Raw genomic sequence first — 14,980 nt, 5'->3', positions numbered from 1 at the left:
ATCCACCCTTGGGCAGCTGAGAAGAGGGAACCTGAAATGGCCCTATCCTATAGCAATACTGACGAATATCTTGCATATCACCATAGAACCTTCATCTGGCGATGGATGGAGATAAAGACAGTGACCCACATTGGAGCACCGGATTCTCAAAGTCCAAATGAGGAGCAGAAGGAGGGAGAACATGAGCAAGGAAGTCAGGACCACGAGGGGTGCACCCACCGAAACAGAGTGGCTGATATTTTGGGAGCTCACCAAGGCCAGCTGGACTGGGACTGAAAAAGCATGGGATAAAACTGGACTCTCTGAACATGGCGGACAATGAGGGCTGCTGAGAAGCCAAGGACAATGGCACTAGGTTTTGATCCTACTGCATGTACTGGCTTTGTGGGAGCCTAGCCTGTTTGGATGCTCACCTTACTAGACCTGGATGGAGGGAGGAGGACCTTGGACTTCCCACAGGGCAGGGAACCCTGATTCTCACTCTTTGGACTGGAGATAGAGGGGGAGAGGAGTGGGGGGAGGGGGAGGGAAATGGGAGGCGGTTAGGAGGCGGCAATTTTTTCAATAAAAAAAAAATGTATATTATGGTATCCGGAAGTTTAGGGACAGTCAATGATTTGCTACATTTTCACTCCTACAGGCAAAGCTATTCAAGATTCAAACACTGTCAACACTTCAAAATGGGACTATCAGCTACAATCACAATGAAAATAAACAAAGGATCCAAAAGGTAAGGATTAGGTTACTTCCTATGGCTTGAATGTGTTTCCAGAAAACATGCTAAAAGGCTTAATCCCCAAAGCAACAGTGTTCAGTGCCAAGGTCCAGGGGCAGATGTTTAAATCATGAAGTCTTCATTTCCATCAACTGACTGAAGGACAATTACTAAACAGCTTGAAGTTGCCAATCTACCACTTCCTTCTCTCTCAGTCACTATCATAGGATGGGGCTGCAATAAGAACCTTGCTAAATGCTGGGTAGAACACTGCAATACCCATCCTTTGAATTCCATTACCCAATTCGTGCCATGACACTAGCAATACAGACACATAAAGTACCTGCTGCCTTAGGAACTACCAACCAGTGCTTAACCAAGCGTGTAGGTGAATTCTGAAAATACAATAAACTGAGAACGCCAACATTCCTGGGGGTGTGACTAGTCAGTACACCTTGGGAAGGAAGCTCATTTCCAGACTTTAACCAGGATTTTCAGAAAGCTATTTCAAGTATCACCCAAACTTCTGCATGATTATCTGTTGGCAATCTGAATGCAATATGGACAAAATTACTATCCTACCTCCAAAGTCATGTGTCCACTACCTGTCCCATTCTTTACTTGCTTTGTTCCTACTACAGCAAAACATCTGCCACAAGATGCTATCTATGATTTTAATGTGTCACTCCAAAAATCACATGGAAATTTAATCTCCATTACAGACTATTGAGGTTGTGTCTGTGGGAGGTGATTAATTCACAAAGCACGCCCCTGTAGGTGGGATTATGACCCCTATTAAAGCCTCTTCACAGTGCTGTGTGGCCTTCAGCCACACTGAGCACTGCAAGCCACTGTGTGAAGCACTGAGACCAAGTTCGCAGCAGACCCTGCATCCGTTAGCACTGCTACACTTGGACTCCACAGCCTCCACGATGTCAAAATTAATTTATTACCTACAAATTATCCAGCTTCAGGCATTTTGTTATAGCCTAAGCAGTCTAAGGAAGAAAAGCATCTCAATTTACAATGCTTCAGCAGTTAACTTAATTTTTCCTTCAAACCAAAAGGCTCAAGGAAATAAAATCCAGCATAACCTCTCACTAAAATTTGATAAATGTTTCTCATGGGAAAAATGTTTATTTTGAAATTATTTTAGTTTAGAAATACAAAACCTCTTGGGGAGGGAAAAAGGGAAGGAAAACACAAAGTATACAGGCAACTTTTTACTTCATAAGCTTCTCACACCCTCATTTGCTCCTAGTTCCCGCGAAGAGAAAGCATTCAGCCACCCCTGAAAAAGAAAGAGAAACGGTCCCTTTTAAGCAGAGTACAGTAATAATCATCTGAAACGCAGCACGCTGTGATCTTATGAAATCAAACCCAGCTTCAAGAGAACAACCCCTCACTCTGTCCCAAGACAGCAGAAAAGAACAATACTGATTAAAATCTGACTCTGGAAAGTCCTTAATGATGGCCTGGCTTTGGGCAGATGCATTTTAACACTCATTACGCTCCTTTGGAAAATGTCATTTTGGAACAGTCTGACATGTCTTTCTAAACTAACAAATGCATTAATTACACAAGAAGTTTTTCAGTGTTACATGACATACAAGTAACAAGCCAGTTTAAAAAAAAAATAAAGACTACAGATGGGCACCACTGCTCTCAACCACTAGACTAGCAGAGAGATTCTGAATCTGCTTTAAGCACAATGAGAATAAAACTAACATTTCCACAGAAGACCAAGCATGACATTAGTATTTCTTCTAGCGCTATGATGTCAGCTAGAAAAAATAAGCCATTACTAACTGAAAAGTATATACAAGTATACACTTTACAGTTATTTTATGTTATGAGGTTGCACTGCACTAATGTACTAACACGTTTTATTCTAACTCCTTTGAATTATAGTACTGCAAACATAATTTACATGCTGAATATAAAAGAAAACAAAAACTCAAAAACCAACCCCCAGAAGTCTATCCCAAGGGAAAACTGTGATTAGAATGTAATCGAGTGAGAAGCTTGGGGCTGTATTCCTCCTGCCATCCTCTCCAAACGGTTTTACATCATTTCAAGCATCTAAACAATTTCCTTCAGTTCTATAGCTATTGTAGTGTAATAAGGGAAGTGAACTGTTTTCTATAGTCCCCTCCCCACCCCAAAAAACTGCTTTATTTATTTGGCTTTAACTTTGGGAGGAAAATATTAAGTGGTAAATAACTTGTAAAACAATGAAGTATCTTTCTTAATTACAAAAAAATAAAAGCTTTCCACGCAGCTAGACAGGCGGCTATCATCGCAAACGTTTCCTACGCTGCTCTAGCACTTGGGAACCCCTCAAGTTATTCGTTGTCTCTGCCTCGATTTCTTCCTGAGGATTAGATGAGTTGAATCACATCTGACTGAACTAGGGTAAAATCTCAGCAGCAGTTATCATCCTTATGTGTACTAGAAAAGGATAAAGTCTTTACTTAATTGTACTAATATTTACTCAGTGTTCTTAACACCTACATAAATACCAATCTATATCTTTGTGTACGCACATGACTGTATGCATTCTCAGTAAGATTAGGACCATTACAAAGGCCTCTCCTCCCAGCCTCTAATGCTTACTGTCCTTCTGTCCCATTTACCAAGTTAAAACTCAACACGTGAGAATCATGGTCGGGAACTCACCAGAGCCGGAACCTACTATAGCATTATGAACTTGCATTTCAGAAAGAACAAAATTTATATAATCTGCTAATCACCCAGTCTTGGGGATTTTGTTATAGCTGCCCAAAAGACCATGACAGAGAGCATTCGCTATACAATATTCATTAGTTCTTTTTCCTATGAATCAAAATAGTCAGTGTCAGAAAAAAAAAATCATTACTCTGTATTATTATAACTGACTAATTGTCTATAGGGGAAAATACTTACTTTGAAATAAGTACAGTTTAGAAATCAAACACTCCAGGGAAGGGATGACAGGAAGAGAAAAAAGTATACAGGCAGATAAGTAATACAGGCCTGCCTCCAAACTCACAATCTTAGTACGGCAGACACACATATCAAAGTATGACCCAAGCTCACCCGAGTCTGCCAAGAAAGATAAAAGCTTTATGCTACGTAAGTGAATGTTTGGGGGGAGGGGGGAAGGTCAGCAAAACTTTATTTGTTGTTCTGGAAGGCAAAGTTAAGGACATCACCACAGAAAACAAGCTTTGTGTCATTAAAACACCTTCAAGCCAACTAACATTTGGCCCTGGCTGTAACGCGAGGAAAGCGGATGCATACACACACTGACTTGAGAAGCTACCGCACTTCTTTCCCACTGAGACGACAACTGTGGCCCAGTCAGACACAGGTTTCTACTCCGAAATCTCTCCAAGATCCCACAATTCCCAAGTTGGCCTTTCCCATTACTCATACAAATGGGGTTTTCAATGTACAGAAAAGAGTCAATAATTTGGTTCCTTCCAGTTTTCGGTATTTTTTCTTTGTTTTTGGTTTTTTTTTTTTTTTTTTTTGATACATGGTTTCATTATATAGCCCAGGCTGGCCTCTTCCTGCACCAATCTTCCTACCCCTGATATTCTAGCCCAAAGTTGGTGGATTTTAGGCATATACCAAGCATGTCCATCTTAACCCTAGACAGAACTCTTTATCATCCTGAAGTATCACTGTGTGTTACTTTTGTTTAAACACATCTAACAGTATGCATTTAGTCACATGCTATGTAAGAAACTCCTCCGATATTAATGATAAAATATCTACTATTGAAAAGATTATAAAAATTAAGGGGTTTCCTAAGTAGATCTAAACTTTACCATCCAATAAAGTCAGTATTATTAGTTCCAAATTGAAGAGGAAGCTGAAACATTATAACTACAAAACTATAGACTACAGAAGAAGCCAGAGAGCTGCTCAGTCATTAAAAGCATGTGTTCTCTTATAGAGGACTGGGGTTCAGTTCCCAGCAACCATTCCAGGCAATTACAAACAATTTTTAATTTCAACTCCAAGGAATTCAGCACCCTTCTGTGCCCCCAAAGGAACACCGTACTCACATGTACACACCCCAATACAGGCATACAGTTAAAACACAAAATACATTTAAAAAGGCTAGAGTATGTGCAGAAACTCATACCAAGTCTTTAAACTAAACTGTTTGTAAATAAATACGGTTCCCCTAACTTTTCTATGCCATAATATGCACCAATTTTCTGTGCCATAATATGATTTACGATGAATTTTAAGAGCAAAAGCATGTGGCAAAAAACAGAGTAGAATATTTTCTCTCAGACTTCTCTCTTTTGTTACCTACCTAAGGGTTATAAACACCCTGTCAATAACACCAGTGTTTCAATAACAAATTATTAGCTGGATACTTACTTTTCTTAAGGTCTTACATGACTTCTGAAGTCATGAATTTATAATATAATTCAAAAAAGAAACACTGAGCTGGGTGGTGGTGGCGTATGCCTTTAATCCCAGCACTTGGGAGGCAGAGGTGAGAGGATCTCTGTGCATTCGAGGCTACAAGAGCTAGTTCCAGGACAGGCTCCTAAGCTACAGAGAACCCTTTCTTGAAAAAACCAAAAAATAAAAAAAGGAATACTGTCCTTCACAGAATGGCAATTAAACTGACTAAGGTTATGACAGGTACCAATCAACAAGAAAAGGATGTGGGCAATCTGGTTCTGTTAGATTTCTTTTTTTTTCTTTTTTCTCTTTCTTTCTTTCTTTTTCTGGTTTTTCGAGACAGGGCTTCTCTGTGGTTTTGGAGCCGGTCCTGGAACTAGCTCTTGTAGACCAGGCTGGTCTCGAACTCACAGAGATCCGCCTGCCTCTGCCTCCCAAGTGCTGGGATTAAAGGTGTGCACCACCACCGCCCGGCGATTTCTACCAAAGCAATGACTCCCCCCCTCCCCCAGATGAAACTTGGGTTCTCTGAACCTTAAGAGGATCAAGAAGACCAAGATTTGTCATGAATCTTGTCTAGTCACTGAATACTTGGCAGTGATTTGATGTGCCTTTAATTTGATACTGGAAAACTTTATTAAATAAAATTCCTAACTCACAAGTTGCTATAAAGATTGTATTAGATAATAAAAGCATTTTGAAAGTATTATTAGATACACAATACCAGAATATTATTAAAATAGCCTGGGTCATATCTGTACATTAATAAAATGGGCTGATCTGCAACTCAAATGGTTTCATTTGCAGTCACTGCTAGATAGTCTATTTTATAAAGTTACTTACACAATAATATTATTAATAGGGATATGGATCAGTTTCACAAAGAAGCCAATGAATCCCATGATGGCAAATCCTATGGCTGTGGCCATGGCAATCTTCTGGAATTCTGAATATAAAACACAAAATTTGCATCAGCTTTTTTGGCAGTCACTCAAAGTATGAAGTAAAGCTATTAGCAATATTAATAAAGTTAGCAGCATATAATCTGATTGGTAGATACATAATTTTAAAAATGAAGAAAAGGTGGAAGTAGTTATGGTACAAACTTGACTTACAGTTTTTTTAAATTTTATACTTTGTTGACATTTAAAAGAAATACAGAAATGAAGTTATGCTCAAGAGTTCATCAACAAACACAAAAAGTATTTATTATTCTCAGTGACAAAAATAAAGAACAAAAACAAAGGATTGATGTCAGCATACATAGTGCTTTGTATCATAACTTTTTTTTTACTGTAACATATTGATCATAACAATAAATTGTAGCTTTGGGTACACTGACAATTAAGTTGTCTTTAATACCACGATGAAGTAAAAGGTAAGGACTGAAAATTCAAATTAAGGTCAGTAGTTTTATAAAAAGATTTCAACTCAGGTATATTTCAGTCCTATTCTATATCTCCTAAGGACACATACCCTGACTGTCTCACCTAGCTCTTCTATTATGTGCTACCAGATCTCATTATCTTCCTTCATTCCTATCAAGGAAAAATCAAAATGTGTAACTGCACTTATTGGATGGCTATCCCTGACAGACCCACAGCCTCATGAGAATAAAGACCAGTATCTATTATTTTATTTAGGTATTTGATGTGTGCTAGTTACTTTTATGTCAACTTGGCATGAGCTGAACTCATGAAGGGAACTCAAATTGTGAAAATGTTTCTATGAGATTCAGCTGTAGACAGGCAAGCCTGTAGTGCACTTATAATTAGTGACTGATAGGGAAGGACCCTACCCATTGTAGGTGAGGGATAACCCTGGCCTGGTAATCCTGGGTTTTTTAAGAAAGGAGGCTGAACAAGTCGTGAGGAACAAGCCAATAAGCAGCACCCATCCATGGCCTATGCCTCAGCTCTTGCCTATATGGTCTGCCCTGTTTGAGTTCCTCACTTGGCTTCCTTCGATGGACTATGATTCAAGATATGTAAACCAAATAAACCCTTTCCTTCCCAAATAGCTTCTGGTCATAGTGTTCTGTCACAGCAACACTAACCCTAAGATAATATGTTACTCCATTATAGTCTGCCTCAAGCTCTAACCTACCAATTCATGAATTAAAGTAGATAAGTTCTAGCATACCATTTAACCTATGACATAAGAAAACAAAATAAACTGTCTAGGTTGTAATAACTACACCATTAATTTCATGTTAAAGTTTTATTCACTAGAGGGCAGAGCAGGGAAGATGCCAAAGGCTTCCACACACTAATAATATGGAAGATACTAAAATATGACTATATGGTAAGGATGAAAAGCCCTTAATAATCTCAGACCACAGAACAGAACTTTAAGCAGTTCTTGCTAAGGACATAAAGACAGGGCAATGGTGGTGACATCAATGCATCGATGCTCATCAGCAGTTTATCACTGAGCTGATTCCCAGCCCTGCAAAGACGAATCAGCAGATGTTAACACAAGACTTAGGAAACGCAAGGCTTTAGCGTTTTCTCTCATGGTGAAGATATTACCTTTTCTGTCGGGTTTGGTGCATCTTTTAACCAGCCGAATTGAGTCCTTTACGAACTGCCGACTTGGCTCAACAAACTGCATCACCTGATCCATGACTGACTGTTTAAAAAAAAAATCAAAGTAAAAGCATGAGACTTGTGAGAATTCTCTCAGATATTAGACCTTGCTGAGTTACATACAAAGGAAAGTAGAGCAATGGTGAATTCAATTCATAAAAAAGCAACATTACAATAACATAAAAAACAGTGTTCACTGTCTCGAAAAACCAAAAAAAAAAAAAAAACAAAAAAAAACAAAAAAACTCCACAGCCACAGAGAAACCCTGTCTCGAAAAACCAAAAAAAAAAAAAAACAAAAAAAAAAAAAGTGTTCATTTCTTTGTCATTCAAGAAAACATGAGACTACAGAGAAGCAAGCACATTAATTAACAAGAATGTGATTAAACGATAAAACAGCTCTGGGAGCCATGGGTAAGGGAGCCATGGTATTTGCGCTTCATTTCCAGCTCTTGGAGGTCAGATGAAAACACAAACCCCATTAAGCCCCAGTTTCCCTATCTAAGTCGGAGCAGCGGACAACATGAGTAAGAAATCTATATCCACATCTTGATTTTTTTTTAAAAAAAGCAATGGAATGCTTGTTTTCTCAGTGTTTCACTTAGTTGTCCTTGAAGTCCAACCGCCCTAAAATCCACACTAAACCAATCACTGCGCTTGATGTTAAAGGAAAGCCATTAGTCCACCAAGAGACCCCTTGATACAGACTCTTGACCAACTAAACTTGAACTCAATTTCACAAGACAAGCTCACCGACAAGTTCAGGCAGCAGGCTCTGGAAGTCGCAAGAGACTGACTTCACTAACAGGGCTGGCCGGGAAGTTCAGCAGGAAGGCTGCACCCCCAGATCTGGACGCTAAGCCCTTAGGGTCCACGAACTATTGGAAATCTCCTCTAGACAGGTCTTGACTAGATACTTCCACCTGAGACCATGTAGGTAGATCCTGGATTTGGTCGCGTTCGTGGATGAATGGCTCTCAGCCCATCAGGACCGCAGCTCCTGGCCTCTGGCACCCTCATCAATGGTACCCTCGTCCCCCCAGCCCGCCGATACCGTGGCTCCCTCGCCCCCCACTCCCCTTGTCCTCAGGGCTGCTCATTCCATGGCCCCTTCGCCCTCAGACCCCCTCGTTCCCCAAGTCTCCGGGCCCGCTCACTCCGAGCCCCCTTAGTCCGGGACCCGGTGGTCCCGGCGGCCCTTCGAATCCCCAGGCCCTTCTCCTTTCCCGGTGCCCTCGCGCCCCTCACCCGCCCATCCCGCCACCCCTTAGTTCCCTGGACCCTGGACAAGCTCTCCCCGGCCCACCACCCAGGAGAAAAGACTTACTTGCGGGACGGCGGCTTGAGGAGGCAAAGACACGTAGCTTAGGAAAGGACTGAGCCCAACGGAACCGGAAGCTGGTTTTCCACAGCCCGCCCATTACTCCTTTCAATTGGTTCGTCACGCCGAGAAGTCAGTGCGCCTGCGCAATGCTACGTGTGTCTCTCCGGGCTTCCGGAGCGAGGAGACACCGGTCTTTCAAGCACTGGAAATCCTTTCTGGCCTTCTTTCCCTGCAGTCACCTTACAGACTCGGGCGTAGCCTCTCCGGCAGCCTCACCGTAAATCCATGTAATGGACTAGTGTCTGTATTTCAGCTCTGAGTCTCCCTGCTGTGCTTGTAAATAATGTCACTGGTTCAAAAAAAAAAAAAAAGCATCGTTGCATGAAAAACTTAAATTCAAAATAATCTCCCTTCCCAGAAAGTGGCTTTCTGCTCTTAGTCATGGAAATTTAGCGGGAATTAAAGTCTATCTAGCAGTTTTTCATTAGCTGTAAGATTTAGATGTAGGTGCTAGCAGTCTCCGAGTGCAATACTTTTGGGTCATTTCTGAGTTAGTATGTGTTCCCCAGATAATCTTGATTTGCTCCATCATTAGGGTAAAAGCCAACCTCAGAGCTTTGAAGAGGTTTGTTGTTGTCGTTTTGTTTTGTTTTGTTTTGTTGCTTTATTTCATGAGCAGCGTACTGCAGTCGAGTACTGTCATTACCATACTTGGCTTTCCTGTCGAAGGAAACCCAAAAATCTACCATTACGTATTTGAACAACCTGTGAAATCTTTATACCAGTCACTACAACAGATACAGTTTGCAGAATAACATGAAATATCACATTGGACGGTTGCGTTTTTAGTATTTGGAGAAGCTGTGTATTTTAGATCCAACATAAACAATTAGAGTTTGTCTTTTTACCTCAGAGCTTGTGCCCACATAGTGGGAAATGAGAACTGTCATGCTGGCATAACTTGGCATTTGGACATGGACGGGGTTAAGTGCAGCTACTGTATTATAACATTCTTATGTTTTTCAATCTTATTCCAGTATTACCATTCATTTATATCCCAGCACTTGAGCATAGGAGGTGAGTAGATGTTCAAAGTCATGTTTAGCCTCAAAAAGAGTTGATGGACAGACTGGGTTACATGAAATTCTGTCTCAAATCAAAAGCAAAAATGATGTTAAACATGTAAGCCTAGCATTAAATACTGAAAGAAATGTGGCATAAAAGTGAATGATGTATTAATATAACATTAAAAAACATTTCATAAGAATTCAGAAGAGGAACTGGTAAAACATTAAGTACAAGTTTTAAAACAACTAAAACAATTCAGAACACTATAACCACCTTGTGATGGTTGTTATCAAATTGACATAATCTTGAATAACCTAGGAAACAAACCTCTGGGCATGCCTGTGAAGGATTGTCTAGATTACGCTGGCCCAACCCCCTCCCTCTCAGGCCCCTACTTTTTCTGGCTCAGGATCCCAGAGTATCAATATTAAAAAACTCATGAAGTTAAGATCATATTAGTAAATGAAAGAAGGCTATGTACTGTGGGTTTAGATGATACTCTGCAATTATATGATACCCTGCAAAAGCCAAAGCTAAAAAAACAGAAAAGAGGGAGCAATAAAGCACAGGAAATTGCTAGTGCAGTTTAGACTTCTGTACGGTATTGCAGGAGTGGCATCTGATGTGTCTGTCAGAACCTGGAGAAGTATACAGAGAACGAAACCTAGAACTGCATGCGTTAGTTAACAATATGGCAATTTTAGTTCATCAGTTTTTGTAACAGATGTGCACTATACTAGGTTAAAAAATATTGATGAAAAAATTATATAACTATAGACAAATCATACTCTATAACTATATAAACAAAATGCTGCAGTAGTGAACTGGTTTCCATTAGTACCAGGAAAGAATTTCTAGTAAATTCACAAACTTAGGGACAACAAAATTTCAACTCAATGCTTGAGGTCAGTATTGCAAATACTTTACCCAGTCTCCAATCTTCCAGATAAGTCCAGATACAGAACTTCCTAAACTGCTAACGGATAGAATCCATACATGTATAAGAAACATAATTTGTCATGCTCAAGAAGGATTTCTTCAAAATGATAGAAGTGTGTTATTTGGACATAATAATCTCATTTACTCACTTGCCAGAGTACCGTCAGAGGAATCATAAGCCATACACTCTTAAAATATATAGTATTTAGACATTTATAGGTAATGAGTGCAAGTCCTTGAAATAGATAGTATATAGATCAATAAAACTAAAGGGAGGATTCTTTTTAAAAAATCACTATTTTTAGAAATGCTAAATTGGCTTAATATTTGCAAAATCAATCAACTTGGTAACAGAAAATAAAGCAGGGTGTGAAGGGTTTTGGACTTTTTCAGAACAAGAGGGAAAACTGCACCTGACAAAGTTTAACCCACACTCATGACTAAAGTTTTCACCAAAGTGGTAGTGAACGGGAGCTCCCTCAAATGAAAAAAGAACTTTTTAAAGTTGCACCATGCCATATTTGATAGCAAAATATTAGATTTATTTTTCCAAAGATTAGGGTCCTGGCTTCACACACATCCCTTCCATTCAGGCTCTCCTGGAAAACATGGGCATAAACAGGACAGAAAATATTACATTGGGAAAAAAAAGCACTTTGGTAGACACAAGGAGTGGGTATGGTGTGAGTCTGCTGAAATGAACTAAATCAAAGTTGATAGACAGTGAAAGAAAACACTCTGCCAGAGGCAGGGACTGGGAGTGCTGTTGTCTGTAAACAGGCCCAGGGATAGTGTTGCAAAGGGAAGGAAGCATTCTGAGTCTTGTGTTGGCTGCGGGGCGGAGACACTTGCTGCAAATCCCTGAACTCATAATTCTCAGGATTGTGCTTTTTATTGTAATTAGTGATTGTTTGGTTAATTATACAATGCATGAAAACGTGATTTTGATTGTTATATGTCTTAGGTAAGGTTAGTGTTTCTGTGATAAAACACCATGGCCAAAACCAAACGGGAAAGGATGAGAATCATTTGGCTTACACTTCTACATCATCATTCATCATTGGCTAGGATAGGATAAGAACCTGGAGGCGGGAGCTGATGCAGAGACCATGGGAGATGCTGCTTACTGGCTTGCTCCCCATGGTTTCTTATAAAACCCAGGACCACCAGCCCAGAGAGGGTACCATTCACAATGGGCTGGCCCCTCCCCCAATAATCAGTAATTAAGAAAAGGTCCTACAGGCTTGCCTATAGCCTGATCTTATGGAGGCACTTTCCTTCCTCTCTACTGACTCCAGCTTGTTTCAAGTGGATACAAAACTAGCCAGTACATTATATTACAGTATACTCGTTTATAATAATAGTGTATTAGTTAACATAGACTACCTGGGTGTATGACAAACTCTAAACTCATTTTGTGTAATTACCATATACAAACACGGAGTGGAAAAGCATAAAAGAATATATACATGTATTTGTATTATTTTTTTTGAATATTGAAACAAAAATTAAAATCTGAGCCGGGCGGTGGCGGCGCACGCCTTAATTCCAGTACTCGGGAGGCAGAGGCAGGCGGATCTCTGTGAGTTCCAGGCCAGCCTGGTCTACAAAGGGAGTTCCAGGACAGGCTCCAAAGCTACAGAGAAACCCTGTCTCGAAAAAAACCAAAAAAAAAAAAAATTAAAATCTGTATTAAACATTAAAACATGGTGATGCACATTTTTGTATGAAATACCTGGAAAAGACACAAGGTGGCGATGTTACCCAAGAAAATATTCGCAAATGCCTGTCTCCAAGGGTCTGCGTCTCCACCCTCCAGGTGGCTGAAGGTGAGTCTCTGTTCTGACTCTCCTCCATACTTTTCTCCAGGTGACTTCAGCAGTCATCTCTGATGTTGTGGTTGTTATCTCCTCAATAACTCAATAACTCTCCTCTGAACATCGTAAGGACTTTTTCCCTTTCCGCAATCACTAATACAGTTCACAAGTGCTGTCTTTTGCTGTCAATACAATCACCCAGTGCTGTAAATCGCTCGTGTCTACTGCACGTTGTAAACTCAGTAAGTGCACTGTGAAATACTACCTTCCTTTTAAGAGAGCCTAGCGCTCCTGTAGAATCTGATGCTGTGTTTCAGACAGTCACCCATAGAGGGCAGTGCAGGAGCATGGATCCCACACTAGTAAGAAAATGACAGGAACCAACTGTACGTTTGTATGGTTGTACTCTCTGCCAATTCAGTCACCTACGAAAGGAGACAGAACCAGGCTGTGATTGAGCACCAAGAAGCATTAATTCATTCATTCAAAGCTGCAGAGAAAAGAAAATGGGATTCAGTTCCCAAACCATCTATTTAATTCGGAATTGTTTTCTTTAAAACATTACTTCTCAGCAGTGGCAAAGTTGTTTCTTTTTTTTTTTTAAGATTTATTTATTTATTATGTATACAACTTTCTGCCTCCATGTATACCCACACGCCAGAGGAGGGCGCCAGATCTCATTACAGATGGTTTGGAGCCACCATGTGGTTGCTGGGAATTGAACTCAGGACCTCTGGAAGAGCAGACAGTGCTCTTCACCACTGAGCCATCTCTCCAGCCCGGCAAAGTTGTTTCTATCTCAGCAACTTGACTGGAGTCAACTGTGGTCTCTAACTGTACATATAAGCAATATGAAGACAGCAAAAGAGACCACAGGCAAACTTGAGCCCAAAGGCGAAAATAGTTGGTTAAGTTTCCGTTGTCCTTCATGCAGAACCTGGCTGTGCCGCGCGTAGAGGACTCTAGCTTACGCCATTAACACCTTGTAGAAACTCAAAGAAGGGTGGTGGTGGTGCACGCCTTTAATCCCAGCACTTGCAAGATAGAGGCCGGTGGAGTTCTGTGAGTTCAAGGCCAGCCTAATCTGCAGAGCAAGTTCAAAGATAGGCTCTAAAGCTACCTAGAGGAAACCCTGCCTCAAAAAAGAAAAAAAAAAAGACTCACAGAAGCAAGTGACAGAGTCCAGCGCAGTCACACTAATGGAAGGTGGCAAAACAAAAATTTAGACAGGAGCCTATAGACTCTGTGTCTTAAGCCAGATTTCTATGGAATCCCCGCACAGACAGGCATAGACAGACACTCAGTGGCCAAAGCCAGAAGATGGAATTGACAGCGCACTTTACTGCTTAGTCTCTGGGTTTCAAGAAAGGGGTGAATGTTTTGGAACTGTGGTGCTCTGGGATACAGACTTAGCGTCTTCTGAATATTATCCATAATTTCTTGAACTTGTTCCTCAATGACTCTGAGCTCTAGTGTGTGCGTCTGAAAGATGAATGGAGCCACAGCGTTCTCACGGGCTTGTTGATAGGATTAGCATGCTCTGGCTAAGTGCCGGGCACACAGGGCTTCCTTGTGCGAGTAGTTTGCGTCCCTCCTCTCCCTTGTGGTTACCTGGAATCCTGTGACTAATTCTCTGCTTCTGAGGTGAATTCCAGTGGCAAACCTCCAAGTGAGCTTGGGGCCCTGGTCCTGAATGTTTATAAAGGGCTGCGAGTTTGCTCCTCAAAGCTCGTTGTTTCTGTCCTTTCTGAAGAGGGCCTGGAGACTCTCCTGCCCTATCACCCTAGGCAATGCAGCTTTGCTAAACCTTCACAAGGGGAGGCTCCAGATGTCTGCCCCTCTGATAAACCGTGAAGAAAGAACTTCCCAAGGAGATCCCAGAGTCACTTGTCTTTCCAAAACACTGTCTTGTCAGGCTTCCATTTCCATGAGTCTGTGTTAATCTTCATGTTCCAGTCCCTCAGAACTCTTGATGGTCACCATGTGATTGTGTACACCACTTATTAAGATACCCGAGGTCCCTTCACTATAATGTAGATTTTTAACCTCTCTGCTCGGCCTATGTATTAAGGGCTTGCTCTCAAATGTTAGTGTCGCAGGAAGGTTGATGAACTTTTAA

General features: G+C 40.8%; 1 protein-coding gene across 1 annotated transcript; it reads right to left on the bottom strand.

The window, feature by feature from the left end:
* Window positions 1-1,832: 1,832 nt before the first annotated feature.
* Sec61g (SEC61 translocon subunit gamma) lies at window positions 1,833-9,131 on the bottom strand. Its single transcript, XM_041669438.1, has 4 exons — window positions 9,041-9,131; window positions 7,657-7,756; window positions 5,969-6,071; window positions 1,833-2,006 (listed from the first exon to the last, which is right to left on the bottom strand). Exons 2-4 carry the CDS (start codon window positions 7,748-7,750, stop codon window positions 1,997-1,999), a joined length of 207 nt encoding a protein of 68 aa, XP_041525372.1. The 5' UTR covers window positions 7,751-7,756; window positions 9,041-9,131; the 3' UTR covers window positions 1,833-1,996.
* Between the last annotated feature and the right edge of the window lie 5,849 nt (window positions 9,132-14,980).

Source organism: Microtus oregoni, unplaced genomic scaffold (assembly GCF_018167655.1).
Source record: "Microtus oregoni isolate MIOR12 unplaced genomic scaffold, Mior012 000019F_ref0000042, whole genome shotgun sequence".
In the NCBI taxonomy this organism is placed as follows: Eukaryota; Metazoa; Chordata; class Mammalia; order Rodentia; family Cricetidae; genus Microtus; species Microtus oregoni.
Note: the sequence above shows the minus strand (reverse complement) of the source record. Positions and strands in the feature narration are given on the sequence as shown.

Bases quoted from the DNA above. Each gene is read 5' to 3' on its own strand.
- Sec61g (XM_041669438.1), bottom strand. From the start codon at position 7,750: ATGGATCAGGTGATGCAGTTTGTTGAGCCAAGTCGGCAGTTCGTAAAG. The intron at 6,072-7,656 runs GTAATATCTTCA...TTTTATATTCAG, and splicing joins CACCAAACCCGACAGAAAAG to AATTCCAGAAGATTGCCATG.